This window comes from Mustela putorius, unplaced genomic scaffold (genome assembly GCF_011764305.1).
Source record: "Mustela putorius furo isolate JIRA1106 unplaced genomic scaffold, ASM1176430v1.1 tig00000095_pilon_pilon_pilon, whole genome shotgun sequence".
Classification (NCBI taxonomy): Eukaryota; Metazoa; Chordata; class Mammalia; order Carnivora; family Mustelidae; genus Mustela; species Mustela putorius.
In genome coordinates, this window is record NW_025421280.1 from 24,595,136 (window position 1) to 24,621,600 (window position 26,465).

A 26,465-nucleotide genomic window follows, 5' to 3' on the forward strand; every position below is an offset into this window, starting at 1 on the left:
AGAGCCACTGGCAAAGGACAGCTGGCTCGAGGGATCCTTGCCAGTGGGGTGGCCAAGGCTGAGGGCTGGGTGGACTGGGCCTCCCCATCCTCCCCATGCACGCCCAAGCCAGGCAAACAGGAATTCTACTAAGGCTCAAGTCACTTGCTCAAGTTCCCACTTCCTCACACCATCTGTCATAGGCCAGGCTAGGGAAAGACACACGGACCAGCCAGGGAGGTCAGCCTTGGGACATAGGGTCAGAGAGGCCTTGGCTGGACTGGGCTGAGGTTAGTGGGCCTGACAGTGGCATTGGGGAAGCCATTACTCCTGTCTGCTTTGAATTCCTCATCTGCGGAATGGAAAGGATAAGACTGTCATCAAGGGGCTGTTGGGACCACGACATTGAACTAAGGATTACAGGAGTGCAGAGCGTAGGATGGCTCAGCCCAGGAAAGGTATTTCCCGCAAAGTTCAGTCCTTCCATCCAAGAAGTAGGGCAAGCTCAGTGAAGAAATCTGAAAGGGAATACAATCATGTGTGTCCTTACTGTCCCCTGAGATGGCCATTGTTCCACATGGGTTCCATTTCTTTGCAGGCTTTTTTTTTTTTTTTTTACCCAGAGCTTTTACCCAGCCCGACAATTCTAGACCCGCATGTCCCCCAAAGGCACTGTCAAATACTGTCACACAGGCTTTGAAGTCAAACTGACTTTAAAAAAACAGGGAGTCCTAAAACAGGACAGTTTTAAGCTTTTATAATCTGAGAAGTATGAAGCTGCAAATTTACAAGAAACACAGTTCAGAAGTTTATTCAAATTTCCTCTTTTTGCCCTGTAGAGATGGCAAAAGTTGACTGAAAACACTGAAGTTATTATCCGAAGTTCACAAAACTAAAGTTCACAAAACTAAAGTAAATTTTCCTTAAAAATTTAAGGAAACTTTTAAATTATGTTTCTTATAGGTTTGTAGCTTTATACTTTATAACATCTAAAGTTAGTAAAGTTTAAAACTAAGACTCCAGGGGCATGGTCATCTTGATGGCTGTGAGACCTCAGTGGGCAACTAAACGCTCTGAGTTTCAATCCCTCATCTGTAAAATGGGTATAATAGCAGTATCATGGCCCCTGCACGTCGCAAGCCTTTGGGCCATGCTAGTTGTTCTGTTGTGGTTATTGTGGGGAAAGGCAGTGTGATATCACACGGTAGTAAAACCCAGCAGCATTGGGGGTCCTAGGTGACTCAGTCGTTAAGCGTCTGCCTTCAGCTCAGGTCATGATCTCAGGGTCCTGGGATTGAGCCCCGCATTGGGCTCCCTGCTCAGTGGGGAGTCTGCTTCTCCCTCTCTCTCCTCCCCTGCTTGTGTTTCCTCTCTCATTGTCTCTGTTAAATAAACAAAAATTTTTTTTTAAAGATTTTATTTATTTATTTGACAGAGAGAGACCACAAGTAGGCAGAGAGGCAGGCAGAGAGAGAGAGGAGGAAGCAGGCTCCCCGCCAAGCAGAGATCCTGATGCGGGACTCGATCCCAGGATCCCGAGATCATGACCCGAGCCGAAGGCAGAGACTCAACCCACTGAGCTACCCACGCGCCCCAAATAAACAAAATCTTTACAGAAAAAGAAAAAACCCAGCAGCACCTCATTCAATGCCTGTCAAATATTTGCACTTTCCCCAGTTCTCCAAAATGTGAAACACCACGGTGAAAGAAACACCCGAAAAGCTAAAAAGGCTTTTCTATCTTGGAAGGCTCTTCTTCCTTCCGTGTACTTATGAGGAATTGAAGGCCGGAGAGGGGTTGTGCCCTCCGTCAGGTCATACAGGAACGGAGGACTCAGACTCAGTCTGTGGCCCCTGACCAAGGCTCTGCCCCTGCCCAGTACTATTTCTAGTCCTGCCCAGGATCCCCCTGCATCCTACCGCCAACAGGGCCCATCAAGTCTGGGTTGGCAGAAGTCTAGACCCTCAGGGTCCCCAGCCAGGCTCCCCTGGAAGTGTCCCCACTCCATGCATGGTTGCATGAAGGTTGGCCCGCAGAATCCTGTTTGTCCTTTGTGTGCTTTTTTTTAGCTCCTGTGGATTTCCGGTGGGGACCCAATCCTGTTTCCTGGGCCTCTGGGTTGGAAGCCACGGGCAGAGTCAATTGATGGTGGCCAGGGGGAACTGTGACAGCTCCTTCTTGGGGCCAGAAATGCCACGGCTCGAGGCTCAGCTCTGGTGAAGCAGAGGCTTGGGACTGGGTATCTTTCCAGCCACAGAGCCAGGCTGGGATCCGAGATATCTTGGACTTAGCCTGGGCTGGGGGTGGTGGGGGTGAGGTCAGGTGGGGGTGGGGAACAGGGCCAGCTAGGCCTGTGACACAGTGGCTGGGGCCTGCTGGGTGCTGGCCATCTCTGACCTTGTTGGCCCCAGGCCTGGCCCAGAATAACTCTGGGGCTGGGCTTGGACCTGGTGAGAACTTGTGTCCCAGGGCACGCATGTACACGGAAGTGCAGGCACACTCTGCACTCGCTTCTCTGCGGGTCTGAGTGTGAGTCTTCGTGTGTATTGCATGATGCAGTGTGTAAGTCTGTGTCCATGGGGATGGACACGTGGTCCACATAGACCCACACACAGGGCTGCCTCCTGAAATGTGCTACGTGGGAGTCCTGCCAGTGAGTTCAGTAGTAGATGGGTCTGTGTGGTGCACTTAAGTGCGCACACCACACATCCTTATGACTGTGGAATCACACATGTGCGCGGGGGGACATGGGAGTAGTGTGCACAGGTGTGTGCCGCACTGTGGCACTGTGCCTAGTGGTGGGACTGGGCATGGGCCCTTGGCCATGTTGCAGGGGACCAAGGGCAGGCAGACCCGGGGAGGTCGTCCTTCGTACACTACTGGGGGCATTACAGATGACTTGGTCCCATCCGAGAGAGAGACAGAGAGAGACAGAGAGGCCTAGAGGGTTTTGCCGCATTTGGCAGATAATAATACCACGCTTTGCAATGCTAGTGAGGTCACCCAGCCTGGGGGTGGGCGGTGGTGAAGGGAAGACCAGCCCCAGCCTTCCAATCCCCCTAGATGTGGCTGAACAGGAAGTCTGGGCTGCGGGGAGGAAGCGGAGGGGGCCTGTCCCTTCCTGCTCCAGCCCAGCTCCTCCCTCAGCTACAGGTACAGATGAGGACACTGAGACCCAAAGAGGGGAAGTGCTGGCCCAGAAAAGCCAAACACAAAATCAGCTTCCTCCTGCTCGGGACTCTGTCCTGCCTGCCTTGCTGGTCACGCACGGTGAGAACACGCACTCTTGGACAGCTGTTCGCTCTCTGCGTGTGGCTATGGCTACTCTCCAGCCCTTGGCCCTTCCTCCCAAGCCCCAGAAACCCCTTGCCTGATCACCCCCATGTGCTAGGGGACCTGCAGACCCACCGGAACCCTGCTCTTTTGGGAAGGAACCCCTTGAACCATCATGAGCTCCCTTCACTGGGGATCTCTCTTCAGCTTGGTAGGATGAGGCATGACCCCTCCACCCCTCAGACTTGAGTAGGAGGTTGGTGGGCTACCCTTTCTGCTCTTCCACTGCCCCCAACCGGTCCTGTTGGTCTCAGTGTTGTCAGCCATGAAAGGGGCAATGACTCCAGTCATCCCCTGGAAGCTGAGTCCCACGGGAATTGATGGGGGTTGGGAGGACTGGCATGGCCCCCCTGGAGGGGGACCAGACAGCAAGACAGCGGGCTCCTTTGTTACAGGCTGAACCTGTCCCCCCCCCCCCCCCCCCCCCCCCCCCCCCCCGTTCCCCTTGGGATTAGGCTTCCACCACCATTTCCAAGGTCACAGGCTCTGGAGCAGACAAGCGCTGATTTCTCGCTCTACTGGACCATGTAGAGACCCAGCAGTTCGGGCAGGGGGACTTCCCTAAGGTCACACAGAAAGGAGTGGAGGCTGGCCGTACACACCTGGCCCAAGGGGCTGCAGGGCAGCCTCGGTTTCCCCCACCCTCGGCTTCAAGTTTCTTGTGATTCTTGTGATTCGGTATTGGTAGAGGGGGTAAGGGGCTGCACCCAGGCCCCAGACCGTCAGAACAGGGGCAAGTGCACCGAGAAGGCTCTGGCAGGACCAGGAAAGCCACGCTGCTTCCCTGCCACTGCTTGCTACGCTGGGAGAACTTCCCCCGGGAAAACAGGCTGGCCCGGGCCTGAGTAAGTGAGTGAGTGGGTGTATGTGTGTTTCAGGGGGCGGAGGAGTCAGTACCCCTTCTCTCACTCCCATCCGGTCCCAGGAAACTTAGGACCCCGGAGAACTCCAGGTAAAGGCCGCAAGAGTAAACCTCTGGCGGGGGCGGACCGACACCGCGTCCCACCTCCTGCCAGGCGGGCCGGTCGGCGCCAGCTCCAACTTCCACTGGCAACTCCCGGAGGTGGGGCGGGGCTAGGGGCGTGGCGGGCGCCGGGGGCGTGGCGGGGGCGTGGCGGGCGCCGGAACGGGAGGGGGGCGGTGGGCGGCGTGCGGGCGGCGGGCTGCGAGCGGCCGAGGCGACGCTCCCCGCTCGGGGTACCGGCACCGCACAGGTAAGGGCGGGGCGGAGGTCGCGCGTCTGTGGCCTGGCTCCTGTGCTCCGCGTTCCCTCACTCCAGGTGGGACCTGCGCCTAGCGCCCCCTTGGCCAGCGCGTCGCCGTCACTCCACGACTCCTCGGTCCCAGGCGGCACTCACGCCGGGGCTGTCTGAGGTTGTCCCAAGGCCCCCTCCGTGCCAGCGGACTTAAGCCTCGTCCTCCCCGCCCCGTGGTCACCCGGCTCGGGTTTGGGGGCAGCGCAGGGACAGCCCCCGCACCCCCGTGTGGGGTGCGAGGGCCGCCCCCTGGACCTCACCCAACCAACCTGGGGGACTGCCAGGAGGAGGTGACGCCTGCAGTGAGACCGGCATGGGCAAATGCCTGGTGGCTGGAACAGGATCCCATGTTTGGGAAACTCTGGGGACTGCGTGTGCCCGGACGGGGAGGGGCAGGAGAGCTGTGAGAGCCTGGGAGTGGGGTGGGGGTGGTGGGCTGTCTAGGAGGAGAAATTGGGAGCCATGGAGGGCCAGAAAAGGGGTGTGGGGGTGGGGGGGAGGCCCAAGTGGTGACTGAGGGGTCAGCTGTGACAGTTGAGTGCTGCCTCCCTGGGGCAGCCCCTTTCTGCTCTACTGCTGTGCTTGCTGGTTGTTTTAGGGAGCCTGGGCAGCCCAGAAAAAAGTCACCAAGCAAAACTTCCTTGCCTATCCTGACCAGGAAATACCAGAGTGGGTGCCATGACAGGGTGTGGCCCAGGGGCCTAAGAGGCCTTGGAGAGGGTAGGGGATGTCCCAGTGACCCTGCCTGAGAGCAACCTGGCTTGGACAGAGGCCGGGAATGCAGGGGAGAGAGCAGGTCTGGCTACTGGTTAGATCGACACCGGGACGGGCAGCTGACTCACCTGGGCACGCCGAGACTAGCCAGTTCTGTCCTCACCCGCCCCACAGAGAGCACCAAGGCTGCCTGAGGAGGTAGGAGGCAGGGCCCTACTGGGAATTTGCTGTGTGCCCTGAGGCAAGTTGCCTAGCCTTTCTGAACTGCCTAGCTCAGGTGAGCCTGGTGGGACAGGGAGCCAGAGGCCTGGGTCAGACTGAGCCTTGCACGTGCTCTTCAGATAGTGTCTTGGTCCTCCAGTTCCTTTCTAGGCCTCAGTTTCTCCATATGTACCTCCTGTGCAGCCTGCCACTAAGGGACCTTAAACCTGGGTAGAGGGTAAGGAGGCCATGCCCTTGACCACAGCCGGGTGGGTTGGGGGTATGATGGGATTTGATCAGGGATTACTCCTGCTGGGTCCCTCTCATGTTATGGCTTAACACCTCCCTTCCACCCCCAAACACACTCATACCTGATACCTGGTCTGCTCCCTGCTCTCATACCCTTGGTTGCCTCCAGGATGAATTCCAAGCTCCCTAGCCAAGGAGTAGGGTCCCATGGTCAACACCAGGCCAGACCCCCAACCTCATCTACAACCTTTCCCCCCACCCACTACCTCACCAGTCATGCTTAACTTCTGGCCTGTCCTCTGGGCGATGTGCCTCAGTTCCCTAGGGGTGACATCCCTTTGGGGCCACAGATCTGGAAGGGTCCTAGAGTCGTGTCTGCCAGTCTGGGTCTATAAGACTCATCCTGAGGGGTCCAGGCAGCTTTGAGCCGGGAGGGAAGCAGAGGACCAGGTCTCCACACCCAGAGCAGCTCCCCGCACCTGTTTGTCCCTTCTAGGGAGGACTTACATAATTTGAAAGCTCTGATCTAATCAGACCCCCATTTCACAGAGGAGGTGACTGAGGCCTAGAGAGGAGCAGGGCTCTGGATAAGCTGGACCATGACCAGCACTGAGCAGTGGGGTCAGCAGGGAGTCCCTTGGGGGCTGCTGAGATGTGGGCCAAGGGTGCAGGCAGATAAGTAGGGAGGGGTAGCTGCCAGCCCTGCAGGGGGGCGGGGGGGTAGTCTGAGGTGGAGAGGGATAGAAAGCTCCATGTCCTGGGTCTGGCGTGGCTGGGGTGAGTCCCACCCAGATCAGTGTGAGTGTGGGGCTGCTTGCTACTCAGGACCTCCCAGCCTCCGGCTGTTGACAGCAGGTCCACACTCGCCCTCATCCGGTTCCTATCCGCTGGCTTCGGAGGATGCTGGCTGTACCCTCTTCCTCTGCCTTTAGCCCATGTCCTCACCTCTCAGTTCAGACCCCGACTGACTGGCTGCCCACTGGGGATGGAAAAGTCAGCCCCCAAAGGGTCTTTCCATTCCATCTGTTTCTGGAGATAATGGAGGAGGGTCAGGCGGCCCCCACTTGCTGTACCCTGGCCCCAGGTTGGGGGATTTACAGGGCTGTCGCAGGGACCCAGAGGGGCCCAGGGAGAAAGCAGGCCACAGCTGGGTGTCTAGCTGCTTCCCCTTCCTGCCTGTCCCTCCGGAGGCCTCGCCCTCCTGAAGCAGCAGCAGCAGGAAAGGTGGGGCAGGAATGCCGGGGCCTGGGCCCTTGGCCAGAGCTCTGAGGCGCCCGCCCCTCCTTCCCCAGAGTTGCAGGATTTGCCAGGGGCCTGAATGCCCTCTGGTGCCGCAGGGCTCTGGTTGGGAGGGATGAGACCCCTTCCTCTCTGCCCTTTTTGGGCTGTCTATGTTGCCTGCTCATTCCAGAAGCTTCCATTGTATCTCCCACCCCACCCACTCAGCTAACTGTGGAGCCTCAGAGTGTCAGAGCCAGGGAATGGCAGTGTGAGGGTCTGGGGCTAAGAAACCCTCCAGCTCTCAGCCCTGAGACGTCTGGTCAGGTCATTTGGGCAGATGAACTTTGCTTGGTGAGGGCATCCAGTGCTGCTGGGAGAGGGCTGTGTCTCTGGGAGGCTGTAGCCTAGCTGGGGGTGGGTGGGTGGGAGTCTTGGAGCCCAGGCCCCCTGCTCCCCCTGCCTCTCATCAGAAAGCCGCATTCCCAGGGGATCCCCGGCCTGCATGGTGGGCCCCTCACTCTGGGGTAAGAAGTCCATAGGCTCAAGCCCACCTGCCCACCCCTGCACCCCCCCCTTTCTTCCAGGCACAGCAGGGTCAGCCGGGTTGAGGGGCAGGGGGGTCTAGCTGTTACCCACACTGACCTCACCCCCCCCACTGCTCGGCACTGTCATCATGCCCATCTCTGCAAGTCTGACTCTGGGTCCTGCCGCTTCCTTGCCCTGAGGTCCTCCATGGCTCCTCTGATGACCACTTAGGCCACTCTTACCCTCGGAGCCTGCACCCTCAGGCCCATGATCCTTTGCTCTCATGGTGCCCACCTGCATGCTTTGTCCATCTCTCTGCCTCTTTATTTCTTGCCTATCTGTGATGGCTCCAGCAGGAGAGCACCTCCCTACTCCCCTAGACCTTTCCTTGCTTACGCAGCCCTTTGGGTGACAGGGGGTCCTCAGTCATGATCTTGAGAAAAAGGCTGGGTTCTTCTGACAGTGTGTCCTCGTTCCAAGAGACTCGGTGGAGGGGGAGTGAGGTCAGAGTGCCATTAGGTATTACTGTGAGCCCTTGGGAGCCATGGTGGATGTTTGAGCAGGGGAATGACTAGGCCAGAACTGGGCTTGAGGAGCACCTGCTTGGTCAGGTCCCTCAGCTGGGCCCCGGGGCAGAGCAGAACAGGGCAGGGGTCAGTGGCCTGTCCAGAAATTCCTCTTTGAGGCCGCCTGGGCCGATTGCTCACAGCTGTCATAGGTGGTCCTGGGCACACGGACGGAAGGCATGGCACTGACCCTGCTCTCGCTGGGGCCCTCACTCTTGCTTGTGTCCCTTTCACAGGCCCTGAGGGCAGTGCCCTGGCCATGTGCAGCCGGGAGGAGGAGGCCCTGCGGCGGCTGGAGGAGGTCTTCTCAGCTACCCTCGCCCGCATCAACAGCCTTGTCCTCCAGCCCCTGCTCGAAACCAGTGAGTCTTGGCTCTGCAGTGGCGAGGGTGGGGGACTCTGGAACCATCCTGGGGATCTGAGCCCTACCCTGTGAGACCTTCCGAGGCACAGCTTTCTCAGCCTCAAACGGGAGTGAGAACACTTGGTATCGGCATCCTCTGACAGGACTGGGGCTCTGCCTTTGGTCGCTGGCTATTCCCTTCTCCGAGGCATCCCCTGGGGCCAGACTGTGAACCCCTAGCCTCTATGTATAGCCAGCTATACATAGAGTCAAAATCCCACCTCTTCCAGGGCACGGGCCTCATTCTCTGCTTGGATTCTCATCCCGCTCTCACCTGGGCCATGACCCACTTGGGGGCTCACCTGTGAAGTGACCTTGGTCAGGTGCCTTCCACCTGGGGGCTCTGTCCGTGCTTCTGTGGGTACCAGCGGACCACGGGATCTTACGGACCCCATATCCCAGACCTGAGAAAGCCCAGAGTCTTGGGAGATTTAGTGTACTTGGTGCCCCTAGGTCATGAGTGCTGACCCTGTTTCGTGAGGGGGTGAATTGGTCCCCCCGCCCCTGATTCCTCAAGGGCACTGCCCCGCACTCTAGCCTGCCCGTCCCTGCTAAGCTCAGGGTGCCACACCGGCTTCCTCTCCTGTCCTAAGGACCCCAGCTGCAGCTCCTGGGCTACAGGGCGCCGCCCCCCTCACATTGCATTTGTGCTGCCCCCCCTTCCTCCAGCCCCAGAGCCCTCCGACCCCCAGGTCAGGGAGTGCCTGCGGCTCGTGCAGCAGCTGCACCAGAGCTCCCAGCGGCTCTGGGAGGTGACGGAGGAGAGCCTGCACTCGCTGCGGGAGCGGCTGGGCCACCACGACGCTGTGGGTCTGGAGTCCCTGCTGTTGCTGCGTGATGCTGACCGTGTCCTGCAGGTCCACGTGGAGTAAGGCATCGAGGAATGCTGGGGCATGAGGGCTCACCTGGCTTAGGTCAGGCTTAGGCCAAGGTCTGGGTTCAGTCTGGGATCAGGCTCTGCTGGGGTCGGCCTCAGGGCCTTGGGCTTCACCCCTGTCCCCGGGCACCGGCTCAGAGACCCCAGACCTGAGCCTTGGGGCCTCCCAGGGAAGAAAGACTAGGTGGAATTATCTGGTCAGGGGCAGGGCTGCAGCCAATCAGTGGGTGGGATCCGGGGATCCTGGCAAGGCAGGGATTAGGGTGAGAAGCTGTGGGCTGGGCCTGCAGGCTGTCTCCTGTGCTGCCGGCAGGTACATCGAGTCCTACGCTAGCTGCGTGGCGGTGCAGGCCTTTCAGAAGGCAGCAAAGAAGAGGAGGTGAGCCCGGGATGCTGCAGGGTCCCTCTGCGTGGATGGGGGTGTCCGGGACAGAAGGTCAGGGAAGTCCCATCCCCAGAGCAGCAGGTGTCAGAGCCCGTGATTCATCCTGGTTCTGACTGTTCCATACCGCTCCACACCGGAAGAGAGGGAGAGAAGCCTCTGGGGGCTGTAAGCACAGTCCAGACATCCAGTAGCCAGACTTTACCCTGGAAAGGGGAAAGAGGGGCTGTCCTGTTCAGGGAGGGTGCTTGGACTCAACAGTCCCTTCACACGGAGAAACTGCCATTGACTCTGCAATAGGGCGGCTGTATTAACCTGACAGGAGAGCCTTCTGGGGTCTGGGATTGCCCCTGGGATCTGGGGGCTCAGCTGGGGGATGGGGATGGCCGTGGGTTCAGGAATGGAGGAGGGGAGTGAAGGTGGTGTGAGTGGCCGTCCATCCACCCAGGGAGTTCTGGCGGGGCCAGCGCAAGGCCCTGGGGCAGCTCCTGTCGGGCGTGAGCTCCGAGGCCAAGGTGGGCACCGCACTGACCCAGGCCCTCCGCCAGCCGCTGGCCCATCACGTGCAGCAGTATGTGCTCCTTCTGCTGAGCCTCGGGGACAGTGTCACGGAGGTAGGTTGCAGGGGTGTGGGGGGGGGCGGGGCATGGAACGCTCACCAGGCCTGTTGCTTGTAGGGGAGCCAAAGGAGGAGGGAAGTAGGGCCCTGGCTCTGGGGACTCACCTTACTCGGTTTGAATAAGACCCAGCCACATGTTGGGGATCATGCAGTGTCCTGGGCCTGGCGGGGGGTGTTGACGGGGGGCTGGCAGAGACTCAGGAGCAGATGGAAAGCCGTGTTACTGGATGTGAGGACCTCTGGCCCAGGCCCAGCGGTGCTCTGGAGCCCCTTCGCTCTGGCCTCGCCCTGAAGGAAGGGCTGGCAGGCAGAAAGGGACACACTTCGGCTTCGATCCAGACCTTCCGAGCAGCTGGGGCCAAGCCAGGGCTTGGGCAAGCATCACAGGGTGGGGGAGGCTCTGACGAGTCTCCCGTCTCCCCGACTCACCGGCTGCTCTGTGTCCCCGCAGCCTCACCCCGCTCGGGAGCTGGTGGTGCACGCGGCCACCCTCTTTGGGAACCTGCAGTCCTTCATGAGGCAGGCGCTGGACCAGGCCCTGGCCACGCAGGCTCTCTGGCACTCTCTGAGCAGCCGGCTGAGAGTGAGTTTAGGGCCCCATGCGTGGTCAGGGAAGGGGCCTGCTGGACTCACTGTGCCTCCATTTCCCCATCTGGGAGTGGGGGCGGGGGCCGAACCAGGTGGCTGGGACGTCTGTCCATCCAGCAGTCCTCAGGCGCTTGTGGAGCACCTCCCTGGTCAGGGGTCAGGCACCTGGTGAGCTGGCTCTGAGGAAGGGGAGTCAGAATTAATGCCACCAAATGATCCTATGGTGACATCACTGCCCGCTGCGGCATGTAGTGCCCCCGCTGGGGTGGAAAGCCCCCTGTGCCCTGGGAGGGTGTGACAGGCCTGGGGCACAGGGTAGACAGTTAGGTGAGCAGGAGAGGGGACATGACTTGCCAGTGAGAGGCAGGGACTGCAGAGCCCCAGTGAGTGTTGTTGGGGGGCTTGGCGGGGGCAGTGGATTGAGGGGCGGTGGGCGTCAAAGCGAAGCTTCAAGATAGGCTGTGCTGCCCCTCCAGACCTTGGAGCCCCAGTGTCCGCCAGCGAGCTGGGGGCCTCCAGGAGATGCTCAGATTGTGGGGGGCTGGCGCGCCTGGCAGAGGCAGGTGGAGGAGTGGGTACAGCCACCGGGAATGGGGGGTGCCTGAGTCCCTACCCCCCTGCTCTGCTCCCCAGGATGTGCTCTGCACCCCTGCGCGTCGACTGCTGCAGGACAGCCAAGACGTAGCCGTGACGGTCACCCCGCTGCGGGCAGAGCGTGTGCTGCTCTTCAACGATGCCCTCGTCTTGCTGCAGGTTTGGGGGATCTGACCAGAGGTCCTGGGGCCGCAGCAGGGGTCTGGGGTCTGGCCGAGAAGCGGGATGGAGATAGCTGGCAGCAAGGGAGAACTCAGGCTCCCCGGGTTTGGGGGTGGGGAGGATGGGGAGCCGAGAGGCTGGCAGGCCGGGGTGGGGGCGGAGGGTAGAGTCATTCCTGCAGGAGGGGGACGCTGTGGGGCAAGGCTGCTCCAGGTGTGTCCCAGCCTCAGCGCTTGCCGACTGGCATCCCTGCTAAATATTCCCTCGGTTTCCTCCTCTGCAAAATGCTTGGGAGTGAGTTTGTCCTTCTGTGGATGCCGGACAACTCTTCGTTCTCTTCCTGGGTGGCTCTTGGTGGCTGGGAGGGCTGGATAAAACCTCAGGGCACACAAGAGGCTTCTAGAGAAGAGTGCCATGTGGGAGCAGTGCCTAGGATTCTGGATATCACAGGCCGGGGGTTTGGGATTGCTCCCTGGCCCGTAACCTTGACTGTGCCTAGCTCCCCCTGAACTCAGACTGCCCTTGTGTTAGCCAGAGCACTGTCTTCTTTGTCCCCTCTGAATGTCAGTCTGGGACTCCCCTGCACATAGGAAGGCTGAGGCCTGGCAGGGAGGCTACCTGCCCAGACCCATGTCTCCTGAAATCTGGTTCTGGGGTTCTGATTCACTTTGGACTCCCCTCCACTCCCGACTTCGCTGTCTGTGCTCCAGATATACTGATGACATGTCACTTACATGCTCTGTGCCCTTTCCTACCTCTGGACCTTTGCATGTCCTGTGCCGGGCCCGCCCTTGTCCCTGCCTGTGTCTGGCCCCCTCCTCCTGCCCTTTGGTCCTGGGCCTGAACCCCCTTTACCTCCTGGGGCAGTGAGGCAGTGATCAGCCTGCCTAGGCCAGGCAGGAGGTCGCTGCATGCATGAAATCTTTTTTAGAGGAAGGGATGTTCATCAGTTCTCAGAGCAGGGACTGCTTTCCAGGTAGAGGAAGCAGCATGAGCCAAGGGTCAGATTGAGGGGGACTAGGGGAGGCTTGAGATGGTGTGAGTGTGGCAGGGCCATGGCGTCTTGGTATGGAGGGGGCGAGGAGTGGGGACCTGGGAGCCAGGAGTGGTCTGTGTGGTCTCAGGGGTCTGGCTCAGCAGCGAGGTCCCCATCCCCCAGACGGTAGGAGCCTGAGAGGTTTCTAGCAGGGGCCAATGGTATCCGAGCTGTGGACATGATGGAGCAGGATGTGTGGGGGGTGGGGGAGGCTGCTCCCGAGGTCCCCTCCAGCCCTCAGATGGGAAGGGAGACGGAGGAGCTGCCCTGGAGGTGGGGACCAGTCTCAGTGCTGGGCACGCTGGACTGAGCAGCCAGGGGCACTCAGTGGTGTGGCCGCAGGTCAGTGCCTGGAGCAAGCCTGGGCCAGATCAGTAGGGGAGCGTCTGAGCTGGGCCCTGGGTGACCCGGTGCCCCATCTTCTTCCAGGGTCACAGTGTCCACACCTTTGATCTGAAGCTGGTGTGGGTGGATCCTGGGCAGGACGGGTGAGCAGCCCCCTCCAATGACACCCCGGGCCTTCTGTCCCTCCACCCTCATGAAACTGCCCGCACCCCAGGGCTGGGGCCTCTCGGAACACCCTCCCGGACAGAGCGGGGGCCTACTCGTCACCTCCATCTGTCTAGGTGCACCTTTCAACTCCTCACACCCGAGGACAAGCTCTCCTTTTGCTCTAAGAACGCTCAGGACCTGGTGAGTGTGGGTGGGCTGTGAATCGGGGCAGTGGGGGGAGAGGAGTGAGGGGAGATACCAGGAGGGGCGGGGGAGGGCACAGGTATGGCACCCTGGAGGCTCCCTGCGAGTGGCCAGGCCTCTGGGGTCATGGTCAGAGGGCGGCGGTGGTCAGCCTGGGGTCAAGCATCAAAATGCCACAGAGCCCAGGGCATTTTCCCCCATGAAGCCGGGATTGGGGCCTGTGCGGGTCCTGGTGGTTCTGTGTGGCCCCTCTGGGCAGACCCTGAAACCGCACAAGAGGAGCTCAGGTCTGGATGCGGGGCCCTTGGGTGCAGCATGGGGTGGTGGGAGTTCCCCCAAGTGCCTGAATGGGTCGGGGGTGGTGGAGGCGGTACTATCTGGAGCTACCCTGCAAGGCTTCCTAGAGGGGCCACTGGCACAGCAGGGACCTCTCCTGTGTCTCCCCTGTCCCCACCAGATGGTCTGGCAGTGGAAAGTGACTCAGGCTGTGTGCCAGGCCCTACGTGGGAAGAAGGACTTCCCTGTGCTGGGGACAGGCCTGGAGCCCTCTGAGCCCCCCGCCTGCCGCTGCGTGGCATACACCTTCCGTGCTGAGGGCCGGCTCTGTCAGGCCACCTACGAGGGCGAGTGGTGTCGGGGCAGGCCCCATGGCAGGTGAGCGACCGGGGCTCCTCCTGGGAGTTAGAGGGGCGGACAGGACCCAATCACCTCCGGCCACCACCAAAGGCTCTTCCTTCCTACATGCATCAGTCAACTCTGTTTGTCCCCTATTCTGTCTTAACACGCCGTCGGACAGGACCTGGCCCATAGTAGGTCTGTGCCACGTGGAGTGTTGATGCTGGTGATGAGCCCCGGGCACGTGGGACAGACTGTAGGTCTGCAGTTGCTGTTCTCAGGAGGGCAGAGGGATAATTTTCATGTCCCCGTGACACTAGCTGGTGATGGAAATGGTTGGCAGACCTCCTGTCTTCACCAGTCTTTATGAGAACACGTCGGGGGAGCGTTAACTGCCCATTCTGTAGGTGCAGGAACTGAGGCCAGAGACTGGTATGACTTGCCCAAGGCCTTAGGGCAGGTTGTAGGGTGAGTTCAGCTTCAGCCACAGGTCTGTGTGACCCCACGAGCAGGAGGGCTTTGGGAGCACATGCGCTCCCGCTCCCCGACCCCCAGGCCACAGCTGGGAAAGCCGAGGCCCAGAAAGCAGAAGGGACTTGCTCAGGTGATGCTCACAAGCATGTTAGTCTCTGAGACCTTGCCTACTTCCAGAAGGGGCTCGAGGAGACAAATGAACAAAACATAACAAACAAACAAGCAAACAAACAAAACCCAGAAAACACGAGGCCATATCAGAAGAGGAGAGGAGGGTGCTAGAAACCACTGACGAGCGTTTGACTTAAGCTTAAAGTTTAGCTTGGACCTTCCTGTTGATCAAGGGGGAAAAGGGAACCTGGATGTTTCTAGAGCCCTCCCTGTGGGGTGTGGTGAGTGTGCTGGCGGCTGCTGGGGCCGTTGTGTGGGCCGTTGTGTCAGGAGTCAAGAAGGGTCAGAGAAGAAGGCTGGGTCGGGGCAGAGAGTCCGCTCCGGGGGGAACCTCTGAGGGAGCCCGCGATGGAGGTCAGCCAGGGGGCCTGTGTTTGTTGAAGGGTGGGCCTGGCAGGACTGATATGCATGGACCTCAACTGTCTTGCAGGGGCACCCTGAGGTGGCCAGATGGCCGGAATCACGTGGGGAGCTTTTGCCAAGGCCTGGAGCATGGGTAAGGCGGGGGGTGGGCAGACAGGTGGCTTTCGTCCTCGCTACCGTCCCCAGCCTGGCCCCATCCTCGATTCCCAGACCTCAGGCAGGAACTTAAGGCCATTTGGTCCAGCTCCCCTTAGGGCACAGAAGGGAAAGCCTGGGGCGGGGGGGGGGGGCATGGAGGGCGTGGTTGGGGCGGGAAGGTGCTCCGGGGATGCGTGAGGGGTAGGGACAGGGGTGTCCCGAGAGTGGCCCTTGGGAAGTAAAGATTCCTGAGCACCTAGGAGATTCTCCCCGTCGTGTGAGAAGGCCCCTCGGAGGCAGGGACACTCCGGGGCAGCATGGAGGGGTGCCGTGGGGTGTCCTGGGTCAAGGGGACAGCCAGGTGCTGACGGTGCTCCCCACGCACCCACACTGGCAGCTTCGGCATCCGCCTGGTGCCTCAGGCCTCTGAGGACAAGTTTGACTGTTACAAGTGCCACTGGCGGGAAGGCAGCATGTGCGGCTACGGCATCTGTGAGTAAGTGTCCCTCGGCCGGGTGGCAGGGCAGGTGCGAGGGGCGGCCGCATGCCCCGGGCTGAGCTCAGGGAGGCCGGGCCAGCTTTGGTGACCCTCCGCAGGTACGGCACCGACGAGGTGTACAAAGGCTACTTCTGGGCAGGCCTGCGGCACGGATTTGGGGTCCTCGAGAGCGCCCCGCAAGCCTCACAGCCCTGCAGGTACACGGGCCACTGGGAGAAGGGCCAGCGGAGCGGGTATGGCATCGAAGAGGACAGCGACAGGTGAGCACTCCGCTGCCGCCCTGCGGGGGGAGGGCAGGCTTAGAGCTAGACCCCCACACAGACCGGGGTGCCTCAGGGTGCAGCACTGTCGTCAGAGGGTCAGGTCCATTTGTCCCCCCAGAGCCCCCCCCGAAACCCCTCACTTCCTGTCCACAACCTTGGTTGATGCTGAATCTCAGAATGAGGGGGCCCTGAGCTCGCTGACCAAGAAGCGTCCCCGGTCTGGCCCCTCCTTGCACTGTCCGGGAAGAGTTTCTGAGCCCTGGTCTAGTCCATGTAGGGACCACAGCCCTTCCTGGCTCTCTGGGCTGTGAGACAAAGCCCAAGGCCCTCAGCCTGGCATTCAAGGCTTGCCTGTTTCTCTGGCCTGACCCCTGCCATGCCACCGTTGCACCCTGCCAGACTTCTAGACCACCAGACGCCCCCTCGTACATTGTTTCAGTTGTAGGCTCCTACCTCCGTGACTTTGCTTTCCATCTGCCCTTCCTGCCACCGCTTCCAAGAAGCCTGCCAGGATACCCTCCCCCAGGCAGGCTCCCTTCTCCTCCACCCTCTTTTCCTCTTGGAGGTCTTGACCTCTCTCACCCCGAGCGTGAGTTGAGTGGGTGCAGGCGATGTCATTGCTCCTTACCTGCTCTCCACCCTCATCCCAATCCCAACCACACTGGCAGAGCACACAGAAGTGCCCGGGAACGATTCTGACCCCACTCTGGCTCCTCTCCAGGGGGGAACGCTATATCGGCATGTGGCAGGCTGACCAGCGCCATGGCCCGGGGGTCATGGTCACACAGGCTGGTGTCTGCTACCAGGGGACCTTCCAAGCGGACAAGATGGTGGTGAGTGGGGTGACCCATGTGTGCCCTGAGCTACTCTCTCCCTGCACTGGTGCTGCATTCTGGAGCCCCCCTGCTCTCAGGGCCCCGATGTTGAGCAGAGGCTGGGCAGGGGTGGGTGGGGCAGGAAGCTGGGTTTCTAGGTGCTGGAGGAAGCCAGAGCCTCAGCAGGAATGCAGTTCTGCCAGCCCCTGACGCTGGCCTTGGCCCTCCCAGCCTCAGTTTCCCCATCAGCAACTCAGGTTCGCTACTTCCTGTAAACACTCAGGGAAATTAGTAAGGATGAAGTGCACGGGGACGGTGATACCAGCCGCCTCTGCAACGGACACGTAGACACCCCTGCCTGGAGGCCTAGCTCTGGGCTCAGCTCCCGGTACAACCTCACAGGGCCCTCCCAGTAACCCTGTGGATCGTTTCACTGTCCCCAGCGAATGAATGACACATATGAGGCTCAGAGAGGTCAGAGAACCTACCTGGTGTCACATTCTATCGAGTGGCAGGGCTGAGCCTCGCTCCTAGGTCTCCTGAGCCCTGGCACACCTGCAGCCGCCTCCTGCCTCACCCAAACCTGGCCATGTGCTTCAGCACATAGGAAGGCTCTGGCCTGGGGATTTTTATTGTTGTTCTGGATTGTGCTTTGGCTTGGGCTCCACTTTGTTCTGGAAAGGATTGAAGGAGGAAGAAACTATAAGAATAGACATATTAAAGATTCAAGTAGGACACAATTTATACCCCACTGGGCCCTGAGCTTCCTGGCAGCCAGTGCAACAAGGGAGCCTATTCAGCTCCACTGTCCCTGAGGGTCAGTGCCAGGGGAGTGGGGTTGGCTGAGGAGAAGCCCAGCACTTCCTGAGCCATCAGTGGGGAAGGAAGGGCCCCCAAGAGAGAGCTGGAGCCAAGTCCCAGGCAGTCATTCAGAGGAACGCAGGAATGAGGTCTGTGGGGCTGGTGCTCAGCACTCAGAGGGCCAAGGGCTGGCACCCACCTCAGTACAGTGCTGGGGGGTGTGACAGGGCTCAGGACTGTTCTGCCCCCGGGGTTGATGCCTACTTCCTGTCTTCCTGCCGTTCCTCCCCACTCCCAGTCTCCTGGCCCTTCCCTTGCTCCTACTCCTGCTTCCGTCCCTAGGGCCCCGGGATCCTCCTCTCTGAAGATGACTCCTTATATGAAGGCACCTTCACCAGGGACCTGACCCTTGTGGGGAAGGTGAGGACCACTGAGACCCATTCCACCCCCACCAAGGTCTTGGGTGGACCCTGTAATCTCCCCACTCGGACCCAGGGCTGAGGGTGTAGGCAGTGGGTGGGGAAGGTAGGGGAGGGCCTCTCTCGTCTCCATGGCATCCGGTGGGCACCATGATGCCCTCCTGCTGTGGAGCTGTGATTCGATCCTGATGGGAGGCAAGAGGGGACAGGTGTACAGCGTGCTGGTAGCTGGGCTCTGTCTCCCGAGAGGCCCCTGGGTTGGAATCCACCCCTTCTACCGGCATCAGTGCCTTGGGCAGGGGCTCCTGGAGTAACTGTCCTTCCGCATGGTCCTGAGCTGACCAAGCAGAAGACAGTTGGGCCCTCCTTGGGCCTTTGGAAATGTGGGGGCTGTTTCAGTCTCCTAATGACTGGGGGGCACTGTGGCATCAAAGTGGGGAGGCCAGGAGTGCTTGGAATGGGACAGCCCAGGCAGCAGGACCCTTCCCAGGGCCAATACAGCTCATGCCTTCCCCAGGCCTCTTCCTACTTCTGGACTTACCCCGTGTCCCGCCCTTCCCCATGTCCCACATTAGTTGTTCTCCTGACCTGATAGTCCCTCCCTCACTCCCTCTCAGTCTCCCACCTTTGAGGTGAGCTCCTGGGCCATTGGTACAACTCCTGATCGGGGGCTCCTGCAGGTGTGGATGATTAGGAACCCCCAGGGTGGGGCCAGTGGAACGGATGGTGGGAAGGCGACCTGTCAGTCCCTAGCCTCTGTGACCCAGGATGGACAGGCACGAGGCTTGTCATGATTGGAGGGAAGGGCAGCTGGACGGACAGACAGGTGTCCCTGCCTCCTTTCCCTGGTTTGCAGGGCAAGGTCACCTTCCCCAACGGCTTCACCCTGGAGGGCTCTTTTGGCAGTGGGGCAGGGAAAGGACTGCATACCCAGGGAGTGCTGGACACGGCTGCCTTCCCGCCAGATCCAAGCAGCACCCGAAAGAGGTGAGAGCCTGACCCGGCCCCTGGCCTGTGCATTCTGGAGTGTGTGTGTGTGTGTGTGTGCGTGTGTGCGCGCTTGAGCGTGTGTATGTGTGTGTGTGCACCGTGCATGTGCATGTGTCTGTGTCTGTGTCTATGTCTCCAGCCCCAGGACTTGGGCCTTACCAGAGGAGCTTTTCTGTACTCCCTCTTAGCTCTTTGGAGAGTTCAGCGGACTCAGGTCACACAGCCCTCGAGTCAGAGACTCCCGGGATCAAGGGCTACGGCATAACTTCACACACCACAAAACCAGAGAAAAATATTATGCAGAGACTGCTTAGACCCTGCTTTTTTTTTTTTTTTTTCTGGGAAGGGTACATGGCCGTTTGTAAACACAGCACACATAAGCAAGAATAAAATGGAAATAAAAGTATGAGTTGAACTTAAAGGAAGGGATGGGACAAGTAAGTCCTGTGATAGTGATGACTGAGTGTGAGCCTGGCTCTGAGTTCCCTGGCAGCCAAGGTAAAGAAGGCAACTTGCTAAGTGGTCTTACTGTCGCTATCATGGGGTCTTTGAGAAGGGGATTGACTTTTTCCCCACGGGGACAGAGTTCTTCCTTGGAAAACTAGTTCAGATGGTGACTTGGACCATGTCTGTTGAGGTACGGATGGTATTTCTGATGGTCCTAGGCAGCATTGCAGGTGTGGGGAGGGAGTAGATTACTAGACCCACTGTCCTTAACATGCTTCTCCCTGACAGCAGGAGCTGGGAGTAGACGGCAAACCTCAAAAGCATGGCCAAGCCTGGGTGGGGTGCAGATGTAGGAAAATCTGTGAACCTGACATGGGAAGGTGGGGCTCTATTGGGCACACACATGGCCAGACCCCCAGGCCTGCTGGTCAAGACAGGATCAAGCTCAGGAAGGAACCAGGTGTGGTGACAGGGAGCGTGGGCTCTCTCGCAGGAGGATCCGGGACTTCGGGCCGTGTTCTCTCTTAGTTCAAGAACCTGCTGTCTGGACTTGGCCTCCAGCTCTCCAGATCTCTCTGTCTCCTTTCCATGGCTCTGTATGTCCCTTTCTTCTCCACTGTGGAGTAGATTCTCTCTCCCTTTCTCTGCCTCTCCTTTCTTCTCCTGGAGGCTTGGAGGTCAGCACCCCCCAGTCCACCTACCATTCCTGGGCCCCGGCTCGGGCCCAGGCGGGATGTCCCCACCTTTTCAAGGGCCTGGACGGGGTCCTGCCCGCTACAGCCCCATTCCTACCCCCCCCCCACTGCCTCTGTTGCAGGCAGCTAGGTGTGGGTGCCTTCCCCGTGGAGAGCCGCTGGCAGGGGGTCTATGGCCCCTTCCGGGACTTCATTAGTGCCGGCTGCCCTGGGGACGAGCAGGAGGCCCTGCTGGGCTTCCATGTACAGAACTCGAGGGAGCTGCGCAAATCCCAGGAGTACCTGTGCTGTGAGAGGTAGGTGCATTTGTGCGTGCGTGTGTGTGTGCATGGGGGGTACCTGCTTGTATGTGTGTGTGTGTGTGCATATGCATGCACAGGGAGGCACCCACAGCATCCAGAGAACCAGGGCGAGCATTCGTGGGGCTCTGGGTAGGCTGGAAGGAAGGTCTCCTGGAGGGGGCAGGCCGTGGCCCACGGGTAGGTGAGAGACATGTGTGCCCGGTGCCCTAGGACCCAGCCCGAGGCCTGTGCAGGCAGAATGGAGGACGTCCTGGACGAGCTCTTGCTGCACCGGGAGCCCAGGGCCCTGCGGGAGTGCCTCGGGAAGGTGAGGGCTCTGGGGGAGTGGGGGAGGGGGTCCGAGGGGAGGGAGGTCATCTCACTGCCCCTTGTGCTGTCTGGATGGCCCAGGCCTGTGAACCCCTTCTCCTTTGAGGGTCTCAGTGCTCCCATCTAGGAAATGGGAGCAGCCTTGGGAGCCTTGCTGGGGCATGCTTTGCTCCAGCTCCTGGCGGCGAACACCTCTCTATTGCCTTTGCACCTGCCAGGCTCTGAGCAGCTCGCTGCACCCCTTGGGCAAGCTGCTGCGGACGCTGATGCTGACCTTCCAGGCCACGTATGCGGGCATCGGGGCCAACAAGCACCTGCAGACGCTGGCCCAGGAGGAGGTGAAGCAGCACGCGAGGGAGCTCTGGGCTGCCTACAGGTGAGCTGCATGGTCCCTGGGGACGACCACAGCCCGGTCTGTGAGCACAGGCAGGTACAGCTCCGCCGTTCCCTGAGGTCGGGTGCTCAGCCTAGCCTCCCTGGGCAGGAATGGTGCTTCTGGATCGAGAAAGAACCAGAACTCTGCCTGTAGCCAGAGTCCAAGCCTAGACCAGGCACTGGGCTGACCCCTGACCCCAGGGGAGCTCTCAACCTCCGTGGGCTGAGCCTCCCTCTGGACTCACACCCCATCTCCAGTCTGGGCTGAGTTGAGACCCCATCTGTTATTACAAATGGGGGCCCCAGATGTTGCAATTCCAGCATTCTGGGGCTGAGGTCCTGTGCTCCCAGCTTCCTAACTACAGAGGTCTGGGAGGCTGGGCTCCTCATGCCCCATGGCTCTGGGGGGTGGAGCTTGCCACCCTGGGCTTTAGTGACTCGAGCTCTGTGGGAAGTGGCAGCTCTGCAGCCCATGTCATCCGTTTGCAGGGGTCTGCTGCAGGTGGCCTTACGACGCAAGGGCCAGGCTCCAGAGGAGGACGAGGATCCGGAGGCAAGGTGACCGCTCCTGTGGGGTGTGCGGGGTCCCCGCCCTGGGGGTAGCCAGGCTCAGGACCAGGGAGGCTGCCCACGTTCGCTTCTGGAGCCTCCCTTGGGGCATTGGGGGTGGAAGCCTCCCTTGGGGCATTGGGGGTGCTTCCGGGGAAGTGTTGTGGGTTCATGCTACTGACCGATGTTCGTTCAGCATCTGAGGATTGGAATGCCCCATGACCTCGTCATTGGGTCATGTGGGCAGGGCCCCCACCGCGAGGTATCAGGTGCATCTTTGTTGTAAAGTTCCTGTCCCAGCCTCCTCTCTATGGTGACCCCTACCCCAGGTGCCCTCTCCCCCCTACATGCAGATAGGGAAGCTGAGGCCTGGCAGGGGCCAAGCCCGAGGCCACACAGAGTGGGAGTGAAGTGCATCATTAAATCTGTCTCCTGTCCTCCAAGACCAGACCTTATAGTTTGCCTTCTGATTTCAGGCCCAGAGATCCCAGTCAGGGAGGCCTGTGGCTGCATTGCCGGAGACATGGGAGATTGGGTTAGGTAGAACATCCCCCATGGAGTGCTAGGAAGCCCAGAAAACGAAGAGGCAGCCCTGGACCAGCATGTCATGGCTGCTGAGTGCTTTGCTGCGTCTCTTGTCTAGCCGGGGCCTGGGTTTTGCTTTCGATCACATGGGGATCAAACCCTGCCCCAGCCGCCATAGCGGTTCTTGGCATCCAGCGAGAGGATCTGGGGCCATGGATTTCAACCAAGGGAGTGAATCACTGAGAACGGACTTCGGAAGCATTTTCTAGGGAATGGAGGAGACAGGGACGCTGTTTGCTGTGGGACAAGGAGCTCTGTGGGCTTTTTGAGGGGCAGGCCAAGTAGGAATCCCTCCCCCCGGGGCCCACCCCTGCCGGCCCCAACCTGTTCTGCTGCTGTCACTCAGGGACCTGCAGGTGCATGGCCTCGTGCTGCCGCTTATGCTGCCCAGCTTCTACTCGGAGCTCTTCACTCTCTACCTGCTTCTCCACGAGTCGGAGGATAGTCTCTACAGCCAGGGCATTGCCAACCTGAGCCTCTTCCCTGACACAAAGCTGCTCGAGTTCCTAGATGTGCAGAAGTAAGCCTTCCCTCCTTGCCATGTTTGCTGGGGCCCATGTGCACAGAGGGTACACACAGAGTTCAATGGTCTTTAGCAGAAAAGGGGGTGGTGTTCATTGGCTCACATACCCATGAACTTCTAGCTTTATGCTAGTGTTGCTAGCTTCAGGTGTGGCTGGATCTAGCTGCTGAACTATCTAGTGAAGGGAAGCAACTTCTCTTTTTCTCTTGATGTATCTCCGGCTCCCATTTATGGTGCCAGACATGGGACATGGTACCAGCCACTCAAGGTTTATACTCCACCAGCTCTGTCCCCCACTATGCCCCAGGGAGCCTGTGTCCCCTTCCTAACAGCTCCAGCAGGACCCCTGAAGTCCCTCACTGGCTTGTCTCGGTGTGTGAGACTGCCCCTAAATGCTGTCTGTGGCCCACATAGGCCAATCTACTTCCCTATCTACTACGGGGGCTGGAGTGAGGTGTCCTGTTCCCAGCAACTGGACTGAGAGTCGGGGAGGGGAGCTCCTGAAGGGGAAACTGAGGACTGTTCTGGGAGCAAGGCCCTTTTACCCTCAGTTGCTAAAACATCCTTTCTCCTCAGTACCCCTTCTGATCTCCTGATGCTACGGGTGACCACCTGCCTGACAGAGGGCATGGGTGCTCTCTCTCCCCCCACACCCGGTGGTCCCTTGTCACACAGCTGTGATGTTTCCCACCCACCTGAAACCCCGTTTCCCCTTCCATCGCGAATGTCTCCTGCAACCGAATAGCCACCAGCCTAGAGGGCTGGGTGCCAGCAGCTTCCCTAGTGTCTCTTCCTCCCCACCTCCTCCTGCCTCCTCTCTGCTGCTTCCTCCACGCTGGCCTCTCCGCTCCATTGTCTCCCCAAGTCCCTGCCCTGTGCTGTGTCCTGTGGTACCCACGTCCCTCCCCATTCACCAGCCTGTCTCGGCTCACAAAGCCTCCAGAACAGTCTCTTCCACTGTCATTCTCCGGTCCAAGCCCTGGGACTTTGCTCACAGGGTCCCTTGGCCTGCAGCACTGCCCCTCACCCCTCTGTTAAGTTTTGGGGTGGTGTCTTCCCCAGGAATCTCTCCCATTCTCCCCTTGCCCTGACCTCCATGCAAGCACTCGGAGAGGCCATCGTGGACCCCTGTCCTGTGCTCAGCCCTGCTGGGGGACACGGTGTACAGGGAATGTGCCCCCTGACCTCAGACCCTGCCCCCTCCTCCTCGTAAAGGCTCTTTGTCACTCTTGTTTCATTTCAGGCACCTGTGGCCCCTCAAGGACCTCACGCTGACAACCAATCAGGTGAGAAGGTGGGTCCGTTACCTGCCCCAGGAAGGGGGAGGCCTGAGCGTTGAGCAGGGCCCGCAGAGCCTGCTCACCCTCCGCCTTCCTGCTGCAGAGGGGCCCAGGCAGTGCTGGCCAACAGGTGTGGGGGACACCCACCTTTCTGGGTTGTTCTGATCTCCTGGGTGGGTGAGGGGACGGCCGCTGGCACCCCCCACAGGCGGGTGAAGATCCAGGCTCCGCCCCTCTTCCTGGCTGTACTGCTGTGGGCAGAGTACTTGTCTCTGAGCCTCAGTTCCCCCACGGGTGAGAGTACTCTCTGCTGCGGGGTTGGTGCTCCCTCATGAGAGTGTTGGGAGGGGGCGGTGGGCCACTACACACCAGGTTGTGGCCCTCCAGGTGTGCGTGCTTGGTCAGCAGCAGCTGGGAAGCTGTTAGAACAGCAGATTCTTGGACCACCCCCACCCCTGACCCAGACGTACTGAGTCAAACTCAAAGCGGACCTGAACTCTGCGTTTCAACAAGTCCTTGGGTTGAGAGCCGCTGACTTAGGGACCCACCCCCAGTGGCTCCCAGTGGCCATTGGGATCATTATCTTCCTTCCCAACCCCTGGAGACCATTATCCCACTTTATAGTTGAGTAAACTGAGGCTCACAGTGGCGTTGTGACTTGCCCTAGGCCACTCAACCCTCGGGGCGGGGCTGTCCTGGAGCCAGTGATGGGAACTGTGGGTGGTGAGAGCTCTGACTCTGGGAGGGAGGGGCTGACAGGCCTGGGGGGACCCTGACCTCATTGTCTGTTCCCCCTGCCCCCCACCACTGTAGAGACTTTCCCTGGTCAGGGACAAGTGCTTCCTGTCAGCCACTGAATGTCTGCAGAAGATCATGTGAGTTCACGCCCTGGGCAGGGGAGGGGGAGTGGGGACAGGAGTGTGGGGGCCCCTGGTTGGGGCTGAACATGAGGGCCCCTGCCACAGCACTACGGTGGATCCCCGGGAGAAGCTGGAGGTGCTGGAGAAGACATATGGGGAGATTGAGGCCACTGTGTCGCGTGTGCTGGGCCAGGAGCACAAGCTGCCCATGGACGACCTGTTACCCCTGCTTATCTATGTGGTGTCACGTGCCCGGTGAGCCCCAGCCTGGGGGAGGGGCGCTGAGGGGTGGGCTACCGGAGGACCCCATCCCAGCCTGCAGAGAAACCCCACCTAGGGTCCCGTGGGGGCCAGGAGCAGAACGGGGACCGCAGCCCAGGTAGCCAGCCATCCGGGCCAGCGCTCCGTCCCCGGCTGCTTGGGGCCTGTCGCTGGGATGGGCCTCTTTCTCCCTCTCACTGTGGGGCTGGGTATTCTCCAGAATCCAGCACCTGGGAGCCGAGATCCACCTGATTCGTGACATGATGGACCCCATCCACACAGGAGGCTTGTATGACTTCTTGCTCACAGCCCTGGAGGTGAGGGACCGAGCTCTTGGACAGAGGCAAAAATACTCTGGCCCGTGGGGCAGACGCCTTCCCTGCCCTGGACAGTGTTGTAGGGATGACCCCACATTCACTGCTCGTATGTGCTTCTGTGGGGAGGGCCCCACAGGGTCCCTGGTCCTGCCCTTGTTAAAGGGGCTGGGGAAGGGCTCCTACTTCATCCCAGCCCTTGGGTCCCTGGGACCTCCGGCATGTTCCAGGCTGTTCCAGGCTGCCTCCCTGAGCATAACAGGAGAGGGGAGGCCCCCTTCCTTGCAGACCATGGCAGAGGCTGAATTGGAGTCGGGGTGGTCCAGGCCGGGGAGATGGGTGCATCCCAGTATTGGGCCGTTTTTGCATGGGGCCAGGGGCAGGCAGGCCAGCTCCCCATCAGCCTGGCCTCTTTCCCAACAGTCCTGTTACGAGCACATCCAGAAGGAAGACATGCACCGCTTTCCTGGCCGCTGGGACTCCAAGGATCTCTGGTAGCTGGGCTGGCCCGGGCCCACTGCAGAGCGGAGAGGGGCCGCTGCGGACATCCCTGGGGAGGAAGCAAGGCCAGGGCCTCATCACCCGCAGAGCAGACGGCAGACTGGAGGTGGCTCTCAGAGGAGACGAGCTATTAGTGTCTCCCGAGGAGATACGGCTGCTACCACCCCTGAGCACTGATGGCAATGACACTGGAGCCGGGGGCTTCCCCTCCCCCTCGCCCTGCCGCTAGGTCAGTCTCAAGGATGACCTCCTGGACCTGCCTCGACTCACAGGTTTTTTGCCAACCAAGCCTCCCCAGCTTCAATGTTGTTGTCTGTGTCCCAGTGGCCCAGACGGTCTGTGACGGACCTTCTGCGCATCTTGCTGGATTCTGGAGTCCTTCTGGAAGTTTGCCATTAGTCTGCTGGGCTGATTTCCTCCCATCATTGTCGGTGTTGTTCCCTGTTTCTCCACTCTCGGTCCGAGGCTCCAGGTGGCTAGTGACCGCTCTGTGTATTAGAATTCTTGTCCACGAG

At 60.0% G+C, this 26,465-nt stretch overlaps 1 protein-coding gene across 6 annotated transcripts; it reads left to right on the forward strand.

Annotated features, from left to right (window-relative positions):
* The first annotated feature begins 4,421 nt into the window (after window positions 1-4,421).
* On the forward strand, window positions 4,422-26,465 carry ALS2CL (ALS2 C-terminal like). 6 transcript variants are annotated; one of them, XM_004760797.2, is made up of 26 exons: window positions 4,422-4,526; window positions 8,281-8,406; window positions 9,117-9,315; window positions 9,638-9,703; window positions 10,155-10,320; window positions 10,777-10,908; window positions 11,547-11,666; window positions 13,135-13,193; window positions 13,332-13,398; window positions 13,859-14,055; window positions 15,092-15,157; window positions 15,560-15,658; window positions 15,760-15,921; window positions 16,646-16,757; window positions 17,883-17,960; window positions 18,816-18,946; window positions 20,214-20,387; window positions 20,604-20,700; window positions 20,921-21,078; window positions 21,567-21,635; window positions 22,558-22,731; window positions 23,978-24,020; window positions 24,828-24,889; window positions 24,980-25,129; window positions 25,356-25,452; window positions 25,873-26,465. In XM_004760797.2, the coding sequence occupies exons 2-26, from the start codon at window positions 8,304-8,306 to the stop codon at window positions 25,945-25,947; spliced, it is 2,856 nt and encodes a 951-aa protein (XP_004760854.1). In that variant the 5' UTR covers window positions 4,422-4,526; window positions 8,281-8,303; the 3' UTR covers window positions 25,948-26,465. The 6 variants fall into 6 exon arrangements, with proteins under 6 accessions (XP_004760854.1, XP_044936658.1, XP_012916062.1 ...); XM_045080723.1 differs by having other exon boundaries at window positions 15,560-15,654; window positions 15,801-15,921; XM_045080716.1 differs by lacking the exon at window positions 4,422-4,526 and adding an exon at window positions 4,542-5,480.

What these genes read in the sequence shown, in the direction of transcription:
- ALS2CL (XM_004760797.2), top strand. Translation starts at nt 8,304, where the DNA reads ATGTGCAGCCGGGAGGAGGAGGCCCTGCGGCGGCTGGAGGAGGTCTTC. An exon ending in ATGCCCTCGTCTTGCTGCAG is followed by an intron (nt 11,667 to 13,134) that starts GTTTGGGGGATC and finishes ATCTTCTTCCAG; the next exon opens with GGTCACAGTGTCCACACCTT. An exon ending in TCTTGCTCACAGCCCTGGAG is followed by an intron (nt 25,453 to 25,872) that starts GTGAGGGACCGA and finishes CTTTCCCAACAG; the next exon opens with TCCTGTTACGAGCACATCCA.